Consider the following 16,466-nt stretch of genomic DNA (forward strand, 5'->3'; position numbering starts at 1 on the left):
TTTAGAAGCAGAAACCCAAATAAATATTTGGATTTTCTCAGCACAACAATGGCCTTTATAAAGGTCCAAAATATTTGACTTTTAAAATCAAATATTTTCACTGTGGGATTGAATTCAAATATTTTTTTGAAAACCAGAAGTATTTATGAAATGTTATATCAGTATGGTTATCTTTAGGTATTTAAATTTCAATGGAATACTATAGTATCTGTATCCCAAACAATTTCCCATTCTGCTTATGCCTGAACACTGAAAAAGAAAGGGATTAGAAATAGACTGTTGTCATTTCATTGCCCATGCTGGGAAAGTACATGATGTGAACAACAGAAATAGGAAAAAGTAATTCAACTGTAAAGATGGCTTCTATTTTAATACTTTGAGATGTGTAAGGGAAGCTGTGACCATATCCTCAGCTTATATAAAATGTCATGACTCAGCTGATTTCAATTCAACAATGATAATTTATCCAAGCTGCAGATTTGGCCTCTGTTTTTTAAATAACAATATTTTTTACCCGAGCGTCTTTTATTTAATGAAACTGAGCAGTTTAGGTGTCTTAAAAGTAGATTTCTGAAATTCAAATTCCATTTGTATAGATTTCAGGCAGAACTCTTGCTGGTATTTCAAGTTTGTATGGTGAACAGCCCTGCTTACTAACTGCATGGTTCAAAATTTAGCACCTACCTAAGATGTTAATATGAACTCTTAGATATGTGAATAGTTTTAAAACTATTGGAGTGCAATGTTGAATGAGCTAATGAAACATCAGAATATATGTGATTTGTATTAAGCCACTGAATTTCAAAGACTTTATACAGAGAATTCATTGCTTATTATTATGTTGGTTTTTTTTTCTTTCTGTACAGACTTTTAACACAACCAATGTGACCAAACTTTGTCCAGGTGCTCAGTGTACTTTTGCATTTTATGGAGGAGAAAGCTTATACCATAAATACATCTTCGTCTTTCAGTTAGCCAATGTCTTTGTCTTTCTTTGGCTGGTAAACTTTGCAATTGCACTGGGACAGTGTACCCTTGCTGGTGCCTTTGCCTCTTATTACTGGGCCTTTCGGAAACCTGCTGATATTCCACTGTGGCCGCTCTTCTCTTCATTTGGGCGAGCAATACGGTATGAATATAAACCTGATTGTGAGTCCTGTCATGTTTCCTAAAGGTGCTTTTTTTACACCTAGGGTAACAGGGCTTAGAATGTCAAATGGCAGTGGTTAGGCAGGAAAGCCTAGCCATTAGAGGCTCAGTCTTTCTCATTAGAAGTTCATCACTTCTTGTAAACTTAGAGATGATGTGCTGATGTATTAAGTACCTAGTTTAATAGTTTAATTTACTAGTTTGCTATTACAGTTAAGCTGTAAAGATTAAAAAATCAAAATTGTAAGAGCAGTGTAATAATAACTATCTTTTGGTAAACAGAGACTCTCTTAGATAGCTTGTTCCCATTCCACATCGTAGCTAGGCTGGTGTAATTGTGTCCCATGGATACTCTGTCCAAGCTACAATTGCCATCATTCTAGAACAATTGCTTCTCTTCCAAAATTATTCAGAGGGATTGGCTGATAGCAGATGAGCCGTAATGATCTGAGTCATACTATGCACCCTAGACAGCCTGAGGTAAAGGTCTGAGCCTTTACACTCAGGCATAGACTTAGGATTTATTTTAAGGGATACCTTCTGGTGGTAGGGAATGTCTGCTGTGCCATTGTGAGAACACCTAAAGTATAATCCAGGCTAACTCTGCTGTGAATGTTAACTATTAATAGTATTTATTTTGTATTAGATACCATACAGGTTCACTGGCATTTGGAGCCTTAATTCTTGCAATTGTCCAGCTTATTAGAGTGATCTTGGAGTACTTGGATCACAAACTGAAAGGTGAGATTTCTGAATCTGCTCAGTTTTTAACAATTCCAGGAAACAAATGATCTCCTTTGTTTCCCAGGGTGGTTCTTCAGCTATGATTACCTTAAGAGCCAAGTCGCACATTGTTGTTAGCCATTGCAGTTCCATTTGAAGCCAATGAGTCTGTGTTAATTTACGCAAATGGAGCATATATCCTTAGGAATTTAATGTAAGCATTCAAGCAGGACTTGAATCCGATCTAAATGGAAGCTAGTGAGCTAAATTTTGTTATGAAGGAGAGTCCATGCCTAGAAGAAAAGGAAATAATGTTTCTGCTTTTGCTGCAATTCAGGATTTCCTTCTGCATAGCTTTTTATGTTCTGAAGATTGTTCACGAGTTCTCTGTCTGCTATCTTCTCCTTTTTTTCAGGTACACAAAACTCCTTCACTAGATTTCTACTCTGCTGCCTCAAATGCTGTTTCTGGTGTTTGGAAAAATTCTTAAAATTTATAAACAGAAATGCCTACATCATGGTATGTATTTGCTTTCTCAACATGTGGGCTCCCCTGTCTAGGATAGTAAAATATCCTAGCCACTACTGGTTGGTCAACAGCCATCATTGTTTGAATCTGCTGAATAAATAATAGAATTTAAGTCAGGTTTCAGGAAATGCATGTGGTCCTACCATAAAAAGTGAGATTTTTTTCCCTTATAAATTCAGCCTCTCCTTTTACCTGTACCTGTTGTCCCTCATTCCCTTTCACACCCCCCACCCACAAAGCAAATGGGAAACGATGGCATAAATAGTTAATTTTCCATCTGAATCAGCAGTTCAAATCTTTATTTCAAAAGGAGAGCTAACTTGTTTCATATTGCATATTTAAGCACTTTAACAATTTTTTTAAAAGGCAGTGTTTTAGGTAAGGAAGTCAGAAGGCAGGTAGCATCTGTATTTGCCCCAGAAGTCAAAAACATAAATTCTACTAGCAGCTGCAGTTATGTTACTCTAAAATAATCCTAACTGGCTTCCAGAAGAGAAATTTCAGATTTTCACCTAAATAACACAGATATAAGCCCATGATGTTTTTACTTGAAGCCATTTCAGTGAAAGAATTTTACAATCACGAATCTGTTTTCTCAGAGGTGGCTGTAATAGGTCCAGTAAAACCCACGTTCATGCAAAAGGGGTTTCAAATTAATGCAGTCTTTAAGAGGAAAAATTCTTTTTGACAGTCTTATTTACAATAGGCAAACTGACTGCATTAATATCAGAAACTCCAGAAGAACTGTTTTAGTATATCTTACCCTTGAGGACACTGGTCTAGGAAAAAAAAAAAAAAAAAAAAAAAAGAATAACTTTACCTGGTTTACTTCATGCTGGTAACTGACTTTAATACTACATTTCTGATTTGTTCTTAAATGAGAGCAGAATCAGGTCCAAAATAGTTAGAACTCACTTTTGCTCTATAAGTGCCTGTTTCCTTCTGCTGTCTGCTGTGAGTAACTACCAAAGCGAGAAGAATCCCTCAGCAAGTACTTTACTTGTTCTGCTTGGAAAATAAAATACTGGCTGTGTTGCCTGCAAGATCTCAAGGAGCAGCATGCTCACATCCAGGTGCTTCAGAGAGAAAAGATGGGTGACGTTCTCTCAAGTCTCTGTCTTTCTAATTAAGATTAGAGAGAATTATGTGTTAGATTCAATAAGATTCCAGAAGGAGTTATCCTAATTAGTTAAAATACTTATCAAACAACTGCTGTTATTTTGCAGATTGCCATATATGGAAAAAACTTCTGCACCTCAGCAAAGGAGGCATTCTTTCTGCTCATGCGTAATGTGGTGAGGTAAGGTACAATCTCCCAGCAATGGCAAGATTTCCTGCTATTGCACTCCTTCCCTCTCCCACTCTACTCCGAAAATTAATTTAAGCTAGTTCTGTCCCCAGAAATAGCCCTCCCTTCTAATGGCCTGTGTGTTTCAGCATGCTGTTCATCAAGGTAAACCAGGCAAAGTTGGTCTGATCTAAAAGACAGTCTTGTTGAGATTGCTCTTTTAAAATCATCAGCATCTTTGTAAATTGTATTAGTGCTTTCAGGGAAGCAATGGAGGACCTGAGAGGAGATCTATGGATTCACATCAGTGGCTGCACCATCTGCTATCTGTGTGTTTCTTGAGCTTTGGTCCATTTGCCATCTCTGAAAATGAAAATGGAAAGACCTAAACATTCAAATTTGTCCCAGAAAACCTATGAGGTGTTAGAGAGTGGCAAGAAAGAAGAGGGAGTACTTTGCTTTCAAAACTAGTCTCTTTGATATGTAACATAGCCAGATCTCTCCTAGTGCTTGGAGCTCTGCTGGCACTTTTTCCCACTACTAAGGTTGCCGCCAAGCTCCCTGTTCTCATCAGTATTTTTCTTCATTGCTTCTGGCTCTTCCTGTAATAGAGTGAGATCAAAAAGAATGGGAGAAGACCTTAGGAGCAGGCCATGTTGATGCAATAGCAGACAATCTAATTACCAAGTAGGAGACAGGGTAACACAGGTTCGGTAGTTCAAATTATTGAGTGAAGGACTGAGAGGAGAAGAGGAATGGAGGGGGATGCTGAAAGAGAGGAACACAGGAACAGTGCTTAAGAAAGAGGAGGAAAGAGCTGGAGAATGGAATACATCCACTGTGTCAGCTGGCATCAGCATCAGAGTAAGGCTGTCCACACTGTGTAGCACCTACGCAGTGGGAGAGTATATGGGACAACCTTCAGAACCGTCGCCTCTTTGCCCTTCACACTTCTGCTCTTCATCAGTAAGCAGTAGCTAAAAAAACAGGCATATAATTTTATTGTTTTCAAAAAATTGTTTTTTATCTTATGTATTTTAGTTATGATTCTGAACTCTGACAGGCTAACGATGGTTTGCTTTCTTTAATGTTTGTTAAACACTTACCTTTCATGGTAGTCAGGACTGCATATCACCATTAAAATAGCCTTCAGCACTGTCAAGAGGCTGACAATAGCTAATTTCCACGCCACTACTTGCAGTTTCTGATGAGACAGTCTAGTAGGATTTTGAGCAGAAACTCTCTGCAATGAACCTGTGTTTTACCCCTCTTCCTTACCCTTCCTTTGCTGTTGCTTTCAACGAGGGCTGTGGATTTACTGCCAATTTCTCTGACAACCTTCATTCATTCATCTGTGACTGTCTCTCTGCTTTGAGATCTCCCACCTTCAGTGTGGTACAGTGACATCTTGAAATAGTTCTGTAGATTTGACACGTTCTAGGATAATGGAATGCAGCCAGATGGGACCAAGAAACAGAAAACCTGCAAGCTTTTCTTTTGCTTTTCTGCATTATTTTATTATCAGTCTGAGAAATCAGGAGAAGACAACTTCTTGATCGCATTTTGCAAATTAGCCATAGATTTAAGGAAAAAGAATACAAATGTCTGTTTTGTGATGTTCATGTGTGATTTGTCCTTTGCTGAACAGAGTTGCAGTTCTGGACAAAGTTACAGATTTTCTTTTATTCCTGGGGAAAATTCTCGTTGCTGGTGGTGTAGGTAAGTTTAACCAGTTCTTTATGAATTGTGTATTTCTATTTTCTGGTACCCACAAGTATGTCATGCTCATACATACTCAGTTAAGGGCTGGAAGTTCTCCTGAGTTTGACTATTTAGGAAACTGTTCCTGTGTCCAAGGATTTGCCAGGTTGCAGTAGAGTACATGTTTTTGTTTTTGTTTTTGTTTTTTTCCCTCCTTCTTTTTGTGTGCTCTTGACAGCATCTTTTCCATAATTGCATTCTGCTGTTCTGGCACGTATTGCTGGCACAAGAACCTCCACAACCAAAGCTCTGTAGCTGAATCAAATCAAACTTGCCTCCTGTAAGTCAGCCACATCTCCCTTCATGAGACTTGAGCAAAACTGCAAATGTCACTCACCTGGCAGCAGGCAGCACACACAAGTGGAGGAAGTGCAGGTCTACAGGAGAGGCACCTGAAGCTCTGCTGTATTCAAGCCCATTCAAAAGACCCTTCAAGCTGTAGTAAAAGAAATCAACAAAATATTTTTAACCTCCTTATAGGTTTTTCTTTAGTTATCAGTAAATATAGTATTTATACTATATATATATATATATATATGTATACACTATATATATAAATATAGTATTCATATTTTGCTGTGGCAGAAATTGATCTTTAAAAAATAAAGCACTTCTAAAAATTCAAGCTGGCAGTATTCCCTTAAAACTTTCCTAAATTGTCACAGCAGTTTTAATACATTATTTTGCTAATAACCACGTTTTGTGTTCTGTATACTTAAAAAGATTTGCAAATGGATTCTGTTTTTACCAAAAGTTGTAAATTAGCACTAAGGCCACATCTAAAATGTTTTGTCATTAATGTTGAGGAACATTCAAACTGGAGGATCTTGATTTGAAACCTGAAATTAATTCATGTCTTCTTTGTCTTCAGGAATAAATTCTTTGGCTGTTTCTGTTCTAGATGCATTTTTCTGTTGTAGATTTATTATTGTGTTCATCATTACCACTACCACTTCTCTTTTTAATCTAGTTAAGTTTAAAGATTAAGAAATTTAAAGATTTGAAGATTAAGAAATCTTCAGGTAATAAAAGCTAGTGAGCAGAATTCTACTTACTTACCTTTCTTAATTTAGAAAAGATGCACCCAAAGGTCTTTGATGTTATCCCACATGTTATTGTATTGCTTATCATTATTTGTTAATTTTGTTATTAAATCCAGTAGGATGGTGAAACAAAACAATTGATTAAAATATTTCTGGCCCCATGAGTATCTTTATGATAATTCATTCGTTTACATCTCACTTCTGGTCAGAATACAGATCTAGGAGATAATTAATATCTAGGAATTTGTGGTTTAAAGGCACTTGTGTAAACCAACTTTGGATTTGTTATTTTTGTCTCACTTTTTCCTTTGGAGTTAAGAGGTCGCAGTCCCCCCAGGAATAACTGATGTTCTGTGCTTCTTGCAGGTGTTCTTGCCTTCTTTTTCTTCACGCAGAGAATACCAGTGTTTGCAGAGGAAGCACCAACATTAAACTACTACTGGGTACCATTGTTGGTAAGTCCATCAACTAATCGCCCTAACCCTGAGGTCAGTTTGAGGTGCTGAGGCTACTCTGGGCATGTGCTGGTGACAGCTTCTCCGTCCTGCTCTGAATGGCATGCTGTCCTCCGGTCTGCTGTGCTCCCCCTGACCCATCAGGCAGACAAGGCACTGCAGTGGCTGCACCTGCAGAGTGGTTAGGTCACTGCTAAGCGTTTCTCAGACTACCTAGACAGCAAAGGCCAGGAGTGAGGCACTGAAGCAGTGCAGTTCCTAAGGGGAGAGGCCTGCCATGCAAATCTTTCTCCTTTTGAGGCCCCCATAGATGCCAGAACATATCTGGGAGGAATGTTCTTTTAGAAGAATACTTCAAAGGAGCTCAGAGTGTTCTTGGGATATATTTTGTATGGGGACTGACATAGCCCCAGTTCGGCAGCTCAAAAAAACTAGTGACTACTATATGTTAGAAACCTGTGATCCCTTTCCACAGCAGTAACCCTATTGTAGAATTTTACACAGCTCCCAAATTTACCTCCCAAATTTGCTTAGCAGATTAGGCTCCTGACTTGTGACAGTCTTTGGCACACTGGTACCAAATTAACATTTGGGGTTTTATTGTCGTTTGTTTTTTGTAGACTGTCATTATTGGCTCCTACTTAGTTGCACATGGATTCTTCAGCGTCTATGCAATGTGTGTCGATACGCTTTTCCTCTGCTTTTGTAAGTATTAAGTTTTCTTTAACTAATACCAACAGATTGCAAGAAGAAGGAACTGACAAGGTGATTTTTTTACTCCTCTTGCTTTTTCCCCACAATCTTTTAGTATGTCATCCGAAGGAAATGCCTCTGCTTTTCGAACTGGATCCTTGATGCATTTTTGAGTGCAGAGGTGTTTCTGTATTCAGATGCCATTAGTTTCAGTAGTGGTAGGTAGCGACGGCTCACTGGAGTATCTGGCTTTGTTTTCAGAACTTTCTCTGATAATTTCCTTCCATATGCTTTGTAAACAGCCTTGTGTAGCAACAATGCACTCAAACCTCTTGCTATTAGCAAGTTATTCTTTGTTATACAAAGTGCTGTTCTTCACAGATAGCAATTGCTGGCTCTTTGGTTTCATCTTAATAGCCCTGAACAAATTATCATGCTGACATTCATGCAAAATACCGTTTGGGAAAGCGTCTGTCTAAGACACAATAGCAAGCAGTCGTTGGCTCTCTGAGGCAGTGGTGCTCAATTTTTCAGTCAGAGAATACTAAAATCACAAGAGAAATCAGTTGGTCTCCGATTAGCACATGATGGTAAGAAGAAGCTGTGGTGACTGCAGGACATTTACTGTATTTATTGAATTAAAGAAATAAAGATACAATTTTTCTATAATGAAAGTCATTCTGATAGGTTCAAATGGCAGTGACTGTTACAGTAATTGGCTGAATTATTTGATAATACTATAGGACTATTAAGGAATCATAGTCTTTATCCATCGTATGCACAGTGAATCACTGAGGCAAAATAAACACAGCAGTACTGATTCTTCTCTTATGATGACATAAATTCTCTTTCTTTCCTCTGAATCACGACTGAAGTTAAATTCTCCTTCTCAAGCTTACTTCCCAAGGAACTAGGGTTAGGAGTGGTTCTGGAGATCCTGCAGTGCCAAAATGAGATCAGTCAGAAATATTCTTTTAATATCCTCATATGCAGCTTTACTGCAATGGAAGAAAGAAAAGCCTTCTGGAGGGCAGGTCTATTTCACCTCTACATCTCTGAAAAATCCGAAGTGTTCCCACTGAAAAAAGCAAGGAATCAGGCAGTCTCTTTCCACTCAATGTGGTGGGTACATTGTTTACACAGCAAGTGAGAAACCTGGAAGAGTATGTTCAACTGCTGCCATCGACACAGGATGTGGAAGGTTATACTTGGGTATTGGAATGGGGCCTGAACCTCTTGATTTCCACAGAGTTTCAGGATTTAACTCATGGCTGCATGCTCTCTGAAGAAATCAGACCTAAATTTGTCAGTTATCCCAGAGCAAAAGCGTAGCCTGTGATGATTAAAAATGAGGGAAGCAAAACTTAAGGAGTGGCTTAGTGCATTGAAGTCCGCTTGATCACGGGCAGAGTGAGACCACTCCAGACTGTGCTTGGAAATTTTATCCAATGTATGTAGTGCATTTTTCTTCCTTTTTTTGTTGTTACCAAAACAGAACAAGAATGGTTTTTGAGAACGTTTTGCTTACGTTGTAATAATGTACTCTTGTCTTTTAGTCTCTCTTATCTATTATTGCTAAGAAAATAACATCAGTCACATGAAAACAAGCTCAGTGTTTTAACTTTTCATTGATTCCTTCTATTTATTCCCTACCTGATGGCATTCCCTACCAGTCTCTACTTATTTCTGGCTTTGCAGCTGGTTGCTGTGGAAATGATTGTGTGTCACAGCAGAGGACTAAAGAAACAGGCAGTGGAAGTGGATGAATCTCTGTGTAAACAAATGAGGACATGTAAAGCAATCTTGCAAAATTCTTGAGAAAACTCAGTCCACTTCAAAAATCTATTACTAGTCTATTGTTACTGTAAACTCACTCACCAATTGTATCTCTTGCTGTTACTCCAGGTCCTACTCAAGTTACTGTCGTCCTGCTAACTCTAGGTTTTTCCTTCACTTGTTCTGAGGGAGATTTCATATACATTGAGGTAAAATGAGTAGCACCCCTTACCGATCTGTTAGTTTGAGGCCGTAGCATCAATTCCACTCGTCATGTCTTTCAGAAGTTATGTGCTTGACAATACAGTTCAGGAGTCCTCTCCTTCCTTTCTTATATGGAAGATCCAATATCACTGATCCAATATCAGAACTTTTCTGTTTTCTCTGGAAGTGTGGGATTCTTATCAGGTGATGTAAAGAAATACTCCAAGGACATGAATTTTAAAGACACTCCATAGACCTTTTAGTGATTTGTATTGGTTATACTATATTTATTTTTGCTTGTTTTTACTGCCTTCTCTTTGGCAAGTTGGCTATATACTTGCATATACTCCCTGTCTCTGAGGATTTTTTTTAAATGTGTTTACTTCTAAAAAAATACAGAAACATGCAGAAGATAAAAAGGTTCTCTTTTTGTGCTGGTCACACACAAGCATGATACAAGACTCACTTGTGTTATCACAGAAAACTGAAAACTAATGTGTAGCTAGGAGTGACCTCAGATTGGGATAACAACTTTGGTTTTAAAGAAACCAAATGCATCTCTAAGAAACCAGCTGAAGTGGAAATAAATAAGTTATTACTTTTGGTATTTAGAATAGAATGAAACTTAACAAACTAGTAGAATATAGAAAGTTTGTTGTTTTCTTGGTACACAGAAATTAACAAGTATTCTTTTCAATTTATGCCAAAGATGCATGTGGCTGATTTATAGGCATTTTGGCTTAAAAGTGACAGCAGGGAGTAGGGACAGACCACTTCTTATTTTGACCTCTTTAACTGAAACCAGGTTAGCGTTGTATTTGGAAGGTGTTACGGCAACATGTGCAAAGGAAAGAATTGTGTTGCCATAGCCTTACTTACGACAGGATACTGGGACCATATCTGTCCAAGCCATCTGCAGGATCGATTTCATTCAGATGGCTCTGCAGGCCCAAGGTTATTGGCTGCCTCATTTTTTTCATATGGGAACTAAAGACTGGCCATGTTTAGCTACTTTCATTTTGGAGGCTCCTTGGATTGTACAATTCCTTGAAGGAATTGTAACTTGAAATAACATTAGAAAGTTTGGGGGGGGTTTGAAGTTAAAGTGAAGCTCAGCAAATGCATTCAGTTGTGAGTGTACATCAGAAAACTGCAAATAATCACTTTGTGATAGAGCAGGAAGGTGCTCCTGGTTCGGACTGGTTACTTTCTCCTGGGAAACTTCTCTCTCTGTGGCTCTGTAACAGCTTTAGACCCATGAGGGGTCTAAAGGTGTCACCAGGAAGCCTATGCACAGAGTTGCTGGAAGAAGATATGGTGGTGTTGCATCCAAGGGTCCTCACAGGGATTTTTCTCCTTTGTCTTTGGCCTTAATCTGGTCACATTTGTGTAAGCACATAGATGATGATTTGAGATAAGTAATGCTTGAATAGGAGGGTTGATGAAGTAGAAACCAGCACGATAGATGCATTTTGCAAAAACAGTTCCACCACTGATACTTGTAGAGCCAAACAGCACAGGCTGGCTGTGTGCAGCCTGAGTAGAAAGGTGCATTGTGCTTTTCTGGAGCAGATGGAAATCCTGGCCCCAGAGCAGCCTGTTACATGTCAGGAAAGGCAAATGGAGTGTTTGGCGGCCTTGTAATACTTTCTGTGCATCTGGCCTGGGGACAATAGTTTTTTGTTTAGAGAAGAAAGGAAGCTGCCATGGGATATAGAAAGAATTTTCCTCTAACCACTCTGGCCAGTTGCCAGTGCTTGCTTTTCAGCTCCGCAGGTACAGCTGCCCGCCTCTGCAGGAATGCAGATGCAGGGACTGTGCTCTGCTGCGCACTCCCACCAGGTTGCCCATCAGTGTAGAAGCTGTTCACTGGACTGTGATTTAGTTAGGATCTTAGTGATTTAGTTAGTACCTTCTGTAGGAAAAATGTAACATGCACATCTCACTATTTTCAATTCATACTCTGTTCTGTTTTCCGTGCCTCATTTAGTAATGGTCAGGAGATCACATAGCATATTGTGCACCCATAGCATCAGGTTTTCAAAAGAACTTCTCAGGCAGTGAAGAAAGGTCTAGTTTTCAAAAACGTGTAAATCCAAAGCTCTCTTCTGGACAAATTTTCTAGCAATAAGCAGCAAAATGCCAGGCTTCTTTGGAAAATCTGGCTACCAGTCTGGATGCATGAGCCTTTCTGAAAACTTCCAGTAATATTGCCAAACCAAAGAACTGGGAGACTAAAAGATATTTCTGTCATTTTGAAATAGCAAGGTGTGTGTCACTGTGTTTTGTGTAAAGCCTCTTCTGGCTTGAGAAAATAGAAATTTATGGTGTTCTTCAGCAACTTAACAATACAGCTATATTGTCTTGTTTGAGGTTTTCTAACGTTGGTTCTTTTGTTCTTTCCCTTCTTCAATTCTCCTTCTTCTTTCCTCTGCATTTTGGTGTGTGTCTGACTGCACTGCTGCTTGCTGCTTTGGCTGCTTTGGCTGGTGTAAATTCAGGTGAAGATCTGGAAAGAAATGATGGATCTACAGCAAAACCCTACTTCATGTCAGCTAGCCTTCACCGAATTCTAGGAAAGAAGGAACTAAGCCCTAAGAAGGCAGTGGGATGACATATACAGTAAACCTCAACATCGAAACAGTGTCACTTTTAAGCAACATATGTATAAAGTAGGCAAAAGTAAAAACTGTAAATGATGCTTCTGGTTAATGGGTGATTCTTTTTTCCTTTTGCTTCTGTCTATAAAAAATGAGCAACATTGGTAATAATTAACTAGATAAGTAAATGCTTAAACTAGCAGCTGTGAAGCAAGGCCACATTTTAGTTTATAGAGTGCCTATCGAAAGGAAAATGTAAATTTGAAGCTTTTTTAAGTCTATAATGAACAATGTTTTAGTAACTTTTTTAACACAAGTTGCTGCCTCAAAGGACAGCATTTTTGATAACATTTCTTTTTATAAGTGTATATTTGTAAAAGATATTCAGGCAATTTTATGAAAGCACTACCCTATATCATAATTAGCCATAAAAAATAGTTTGAGAATTTCTAGTTAACCAGCAGATGGTACTAAATTTGTAAATATGGTGCTATGATTGTATTTTTTTGTACAAGCTGGTTCACAGCCATTTAAACTGTGATTATACATGCATTGATGATTCCCTACACTGGAAAATGTAGTAATATTTTAATCACGTCCACAGCTGTGTGTTTCAAGAGCTGAAGAATGGTACTCTATAGGCCCAAAGAAGGTAGCCAGAGAAGACTACAGTGGATGCTGCTTAAAGTGAAGTTTTTGTGTATTGTGTTTAAAAGATAAAAGTGAGGGAAGGTCCCATTGCACTTAATATGATTTGTGGCTCACACAAATGAGGTTTCATCTGGTACAAGATGGCAAATGTATCATTTTCAGCTGATGTGTATGAGAGATGTCCTTGTGTTAATGTCCTCACCTCTAATGACTCTCTGATTGTGCTCTACATTATGAGGAAGTTGAGCTTTGCTGAAAGGAAAACCAAATGCAGTTTTTCCTCAGAGAAAAGTTTTGGCTGTATTTTGTGCACACGGTGTTCCCGTTGCCGCTGCCTAGCTCAGAAGGGCTTCTTATGAGATACTGCAGTGACCATGCTGCCACTAAGGGCAAAGCATGTGCTTTTTAGGTCTCCAAACTCTCAGTGGCTCAAACAGTAAGATACTTAGATAAGAAACAGAACCATATCTTCTGATGACACAGGATTAAATATATCACTACTGAAAGATGCTCCAAAAGATTGAGTATGCTTTTAGATTATTGAAGTTGCCTGATTATTGGTTAAAAGTCTGTAGATATAAAACACATTAACATTCTGTTCAGTTCTGTGAACCTCCCTTAAATAGAACTGTTACTGAGGTCAGCAACAGCTCTGCTCGCTGAAAAAGTCTTATGCTGTATAGGAATGCTAAAAAGAGAAAAAGAGAAATACAAAAATCATCAAACATGAGAAAATGAAAGACAGTTTTCAAGACTGTTATTTCTGTGAGCTGAGCTGAGAATGTTTTAACTCATTAGTGCGTGTCATGCATGCCAGAGACCCTGCCTCCAGTTTTCAAGGGTTCCACAGGATAAGGACATTATTGTCCACTTTTCAGGAGTGAGATATTTTCCCTCGACCTGGTATTATGCAAATTCAGCTCTTCAAAATACTTTTCTAGCCCAAAGAGTCCATTGATGTCACAAAGAGAAAGACAAAATCTCTCTATTTGATTTAAGTTCAGATTTTAGGGGAAAATTTACTGACAGCCCACATCCTAGACAGTATTGCTCTTGTGACTTATGGCTCCAGTTTATGAATGTTTTATTCACAAGAAAAGCAGAAAGATCTCCCTGATGCCACTTGTCTGAGTGCTGTTAATGTACAGGTGAATTATTACCACCATGCGTTTGGAGTCATGGGCAGGATAGGATCTACAAAGCCTGCAAACTGCAGGGCAAGTGACAGGTCACTGGTATGCGTTCTCTTCGATCGAGGCAGCAGTGTAGTTCTTCCTGGTGAAGCAGAAATGGGTGGTTCAGTTTAGGACTTAAACAGCATAAAATAAAGGCATACAGTTTCAAACGAAACTAGTGATGTTGGACATCTTCATTTCTGAGAACCCTTTAGAGACACCTTAGAGTAAACTTGACTTTCAGAAAGGGCTGAATCTGCCTTCCAAAAATCAGGTGCTTAACTGAGGAGTGTAAGGTTTTTCATTATTATTTTTCCCATCTGATCATGTGTGTGACATGGAATATACAACCCCCTAAAATTCTAACCTCTTCTGAGAATTAAGTCAACAATTTTAGGGAAGTTTGTGCCACCCTTGTGAAGTCCAGCAGATTTAAAAAGCTACTGGACTATGATTCCAGTCCAAACTCCAATGTATTTTTGATTGACTTCTATCTAATTAGTTTGCAGCTGAAGAAGTTGCATTAAGAAATCTATATTTCTCTACTAGACTTGAGTGTCTTACTGAGAAAAAGGCATGTTTCTGAATACAATGTGCTTTCTTTGTCATATGAATGTAACCATAGAGTTTATTAGGAATACAACATAATAGAAATAGTATACAGTTATTTGATTAGAAGACTTTTGTAACAAAGCTATGCATTTGCTAAATGAATTTCTAAAAGTCAAAGTTTTAAACAACATTATTATTTATATATAGTAAATATATATACATATATATATATATAAAAACATATATATATATATATAAAAAGTTGCTCCACTCATTATTTTGTGAAAATTGTTTAGAATATTAGTGGTCCACATTTTTGAGAAGAAAATTTAAAAGCCATTTTCTTAATGATGTAGTTAAGAGAACTGTGAAAATACAAATCATGTAGAAAGCAATACGTAAATTTTGTAGTCAATAAATTGAATAAATAAATTGTAATAATTGATTAGTAAAATTGGCTTTTAAAAATCAATTGCTATGAGTCAATGAAGTAGAAATTAATGTAAGTATTTACTTGGAGAAAAATCACTCTAAAGTTTTAAGACCAATTTATAGTGGTTCCTAACTAATCCTGTGGGTGAGAGTCTGCTAACTTACACCACAGATACTAAGAGTAAAATTTATAATTTGGACCCTTACTTGTTTACTTGATTTAGTATAAAATATAAAATTCCATTCTTCACGTTAGAGAGTGGAACATGGGACTAGGTAGGACACAGTAAGGCGTTCGCTTTGGTGCTGAGCCCTCGGGCGGCGGTGCAAAGCCCCGTTGTGCCGCCGGTGCGAGGGGCTGGCGGCAGCCCCCGTGCCGCCGGGATCGGCCTTGCTCTGTGCCTGCAGCGCGGTCAGAGTCGAAGGTCGGAGCAGCGAAACCCTGCGGGGCCCCGGGGCAGCCGGAGGTCCGCAGGTGGCTGTGGGACCGCTGGCTCTGCCCTTCCTCCTCCTAGTGGAAGATGCAGAGAGACATGCTGGCTCTGCAGAAAGACCCTTTTACATGATTAAAGCTCTCTTGAAGATGTTGAAGCAGAATGTAGAAACCAAGAGACGGTAGAAAATACCCATTATTATAACCACACAGCCATGTTTGTTTTAGTCCTGGTTTGGTGCACTGTCTCCAAACAGTGCTTTTATTTGCATGTTTTACACCAAAGCACCAAAGTTTTTAATGGCAAGCCTTCATGGTTTGTAAAGAAATTTAAAGCAAGATACCCCCTCCCAAACAAAATGATGAAACAAGAAAGATGGGTTCATTTTTAAACTGATTTTTTTTTTTCAAGTAGCATTCAAAGATTAATTCTTGAGAACTGGGTGTTCTAAGGATGCTGAATAGTCTTAAATATTACTATTTAAAACAATGAAATGTTTTACTGTTGCATGTTCTGTGGTAGAATGGTAAAAAGATTTTGGAGGACACAAACTTAGACAGTCATTAAGGGTTCTTCTAAAATCTTCTAAAAAGAAATGGTTATAACAAATAGATTGACTGTCTTCTGTAATGTAGAATGTCTCTCTCCAGCTAATTGCTAGTCTCTCAGCCTGGACAATTGTGTCCTCTCTGACAAAGTGCCTTACTGGCTATTATTTTACCCGGTTTATATTTTGACATTTATTCGCCCCATGTAGACTACAGACCAGAAGAGGCTAGATTAAAAATACTGCTCTCTTTGCTTGAAATTAATTGATATAAAATTAATATAATTGAAATAAATTTGTCATCTTTTCTAAATACTGCAGCACACACAATTTCCCTGTTACTGTTCTCAGATCATGAAAGTATTCTGTGTGCTCCAGCAGAAAACAGGTAACAAGGGTGGTGTTGCAACTAATTATCTAAATAAAAATAACCTAAGACTGAGTTTTAGTAGTAG

General features: G+C 38.2%; 1 protein-coding gene across 2 annotated transcripts in view; it reads left to right on the top strand.

Annotated features, from left to right (window-relative positions):
* Window positions 1-14,705, top strand: part of SLC44A5 (solute carrier family 44 member 5) — a 108,703-nt gene extending 93,998 nt beyond the window's left edge. For both annotated transcript variants that reach the window (XM_062580991.1, XM_062580989.1), the window contains exons 15-22: window positions 867-1,129; window positions 1,796-1,890; window positions 2,288-2,391; window positions 3,627-3,700; window positions 5,337-5,407; window positions 6,859-6,947; window positions 7,568-7,652; window positions 12,122-14,705. In XM_062580991.1, coding sequence (XP_062436975.1) covers window positions 867-1,129; window positions 1,796-1,890; window positions 2,288-2,391; window positions 3,627-3,700; window positions 5,337-5,407; window positions 6,859-6,947; window positions 7,568-7,652; window positions 12,122-12,234 — 894 coding nt within the window. In that variant the 3' untranslated portion in view covers window positions 12,235-14,705. The remainder of the gene's footprint in view (window positions 1-866; window positions 1,130-1,795; window positions 1,891-2,287; window positions 2,392-3,626; window positions 3,701-5,336; window positions 5,408-6,858; window positions 6,948-7,567; window positions 7,653-12,121) is intronic.
* Window positions 14,706-16,466: the final 1,761 nt, after the last annotated feature.

This window comes from Rhea pennata, chromosome 8 (genome assembly GCF_028389875.1).
Source record: "Rhea pennata isolate bPtePen1 chromosome 8, bPtePen1.pri, whole genome shotgun sequence".
NCBI classification, from domain to species: Eukaryota; Metazoa; Chordata; class Aves; order Rheiformes; family Rheidae; genus Rhea; species Rhea pennata.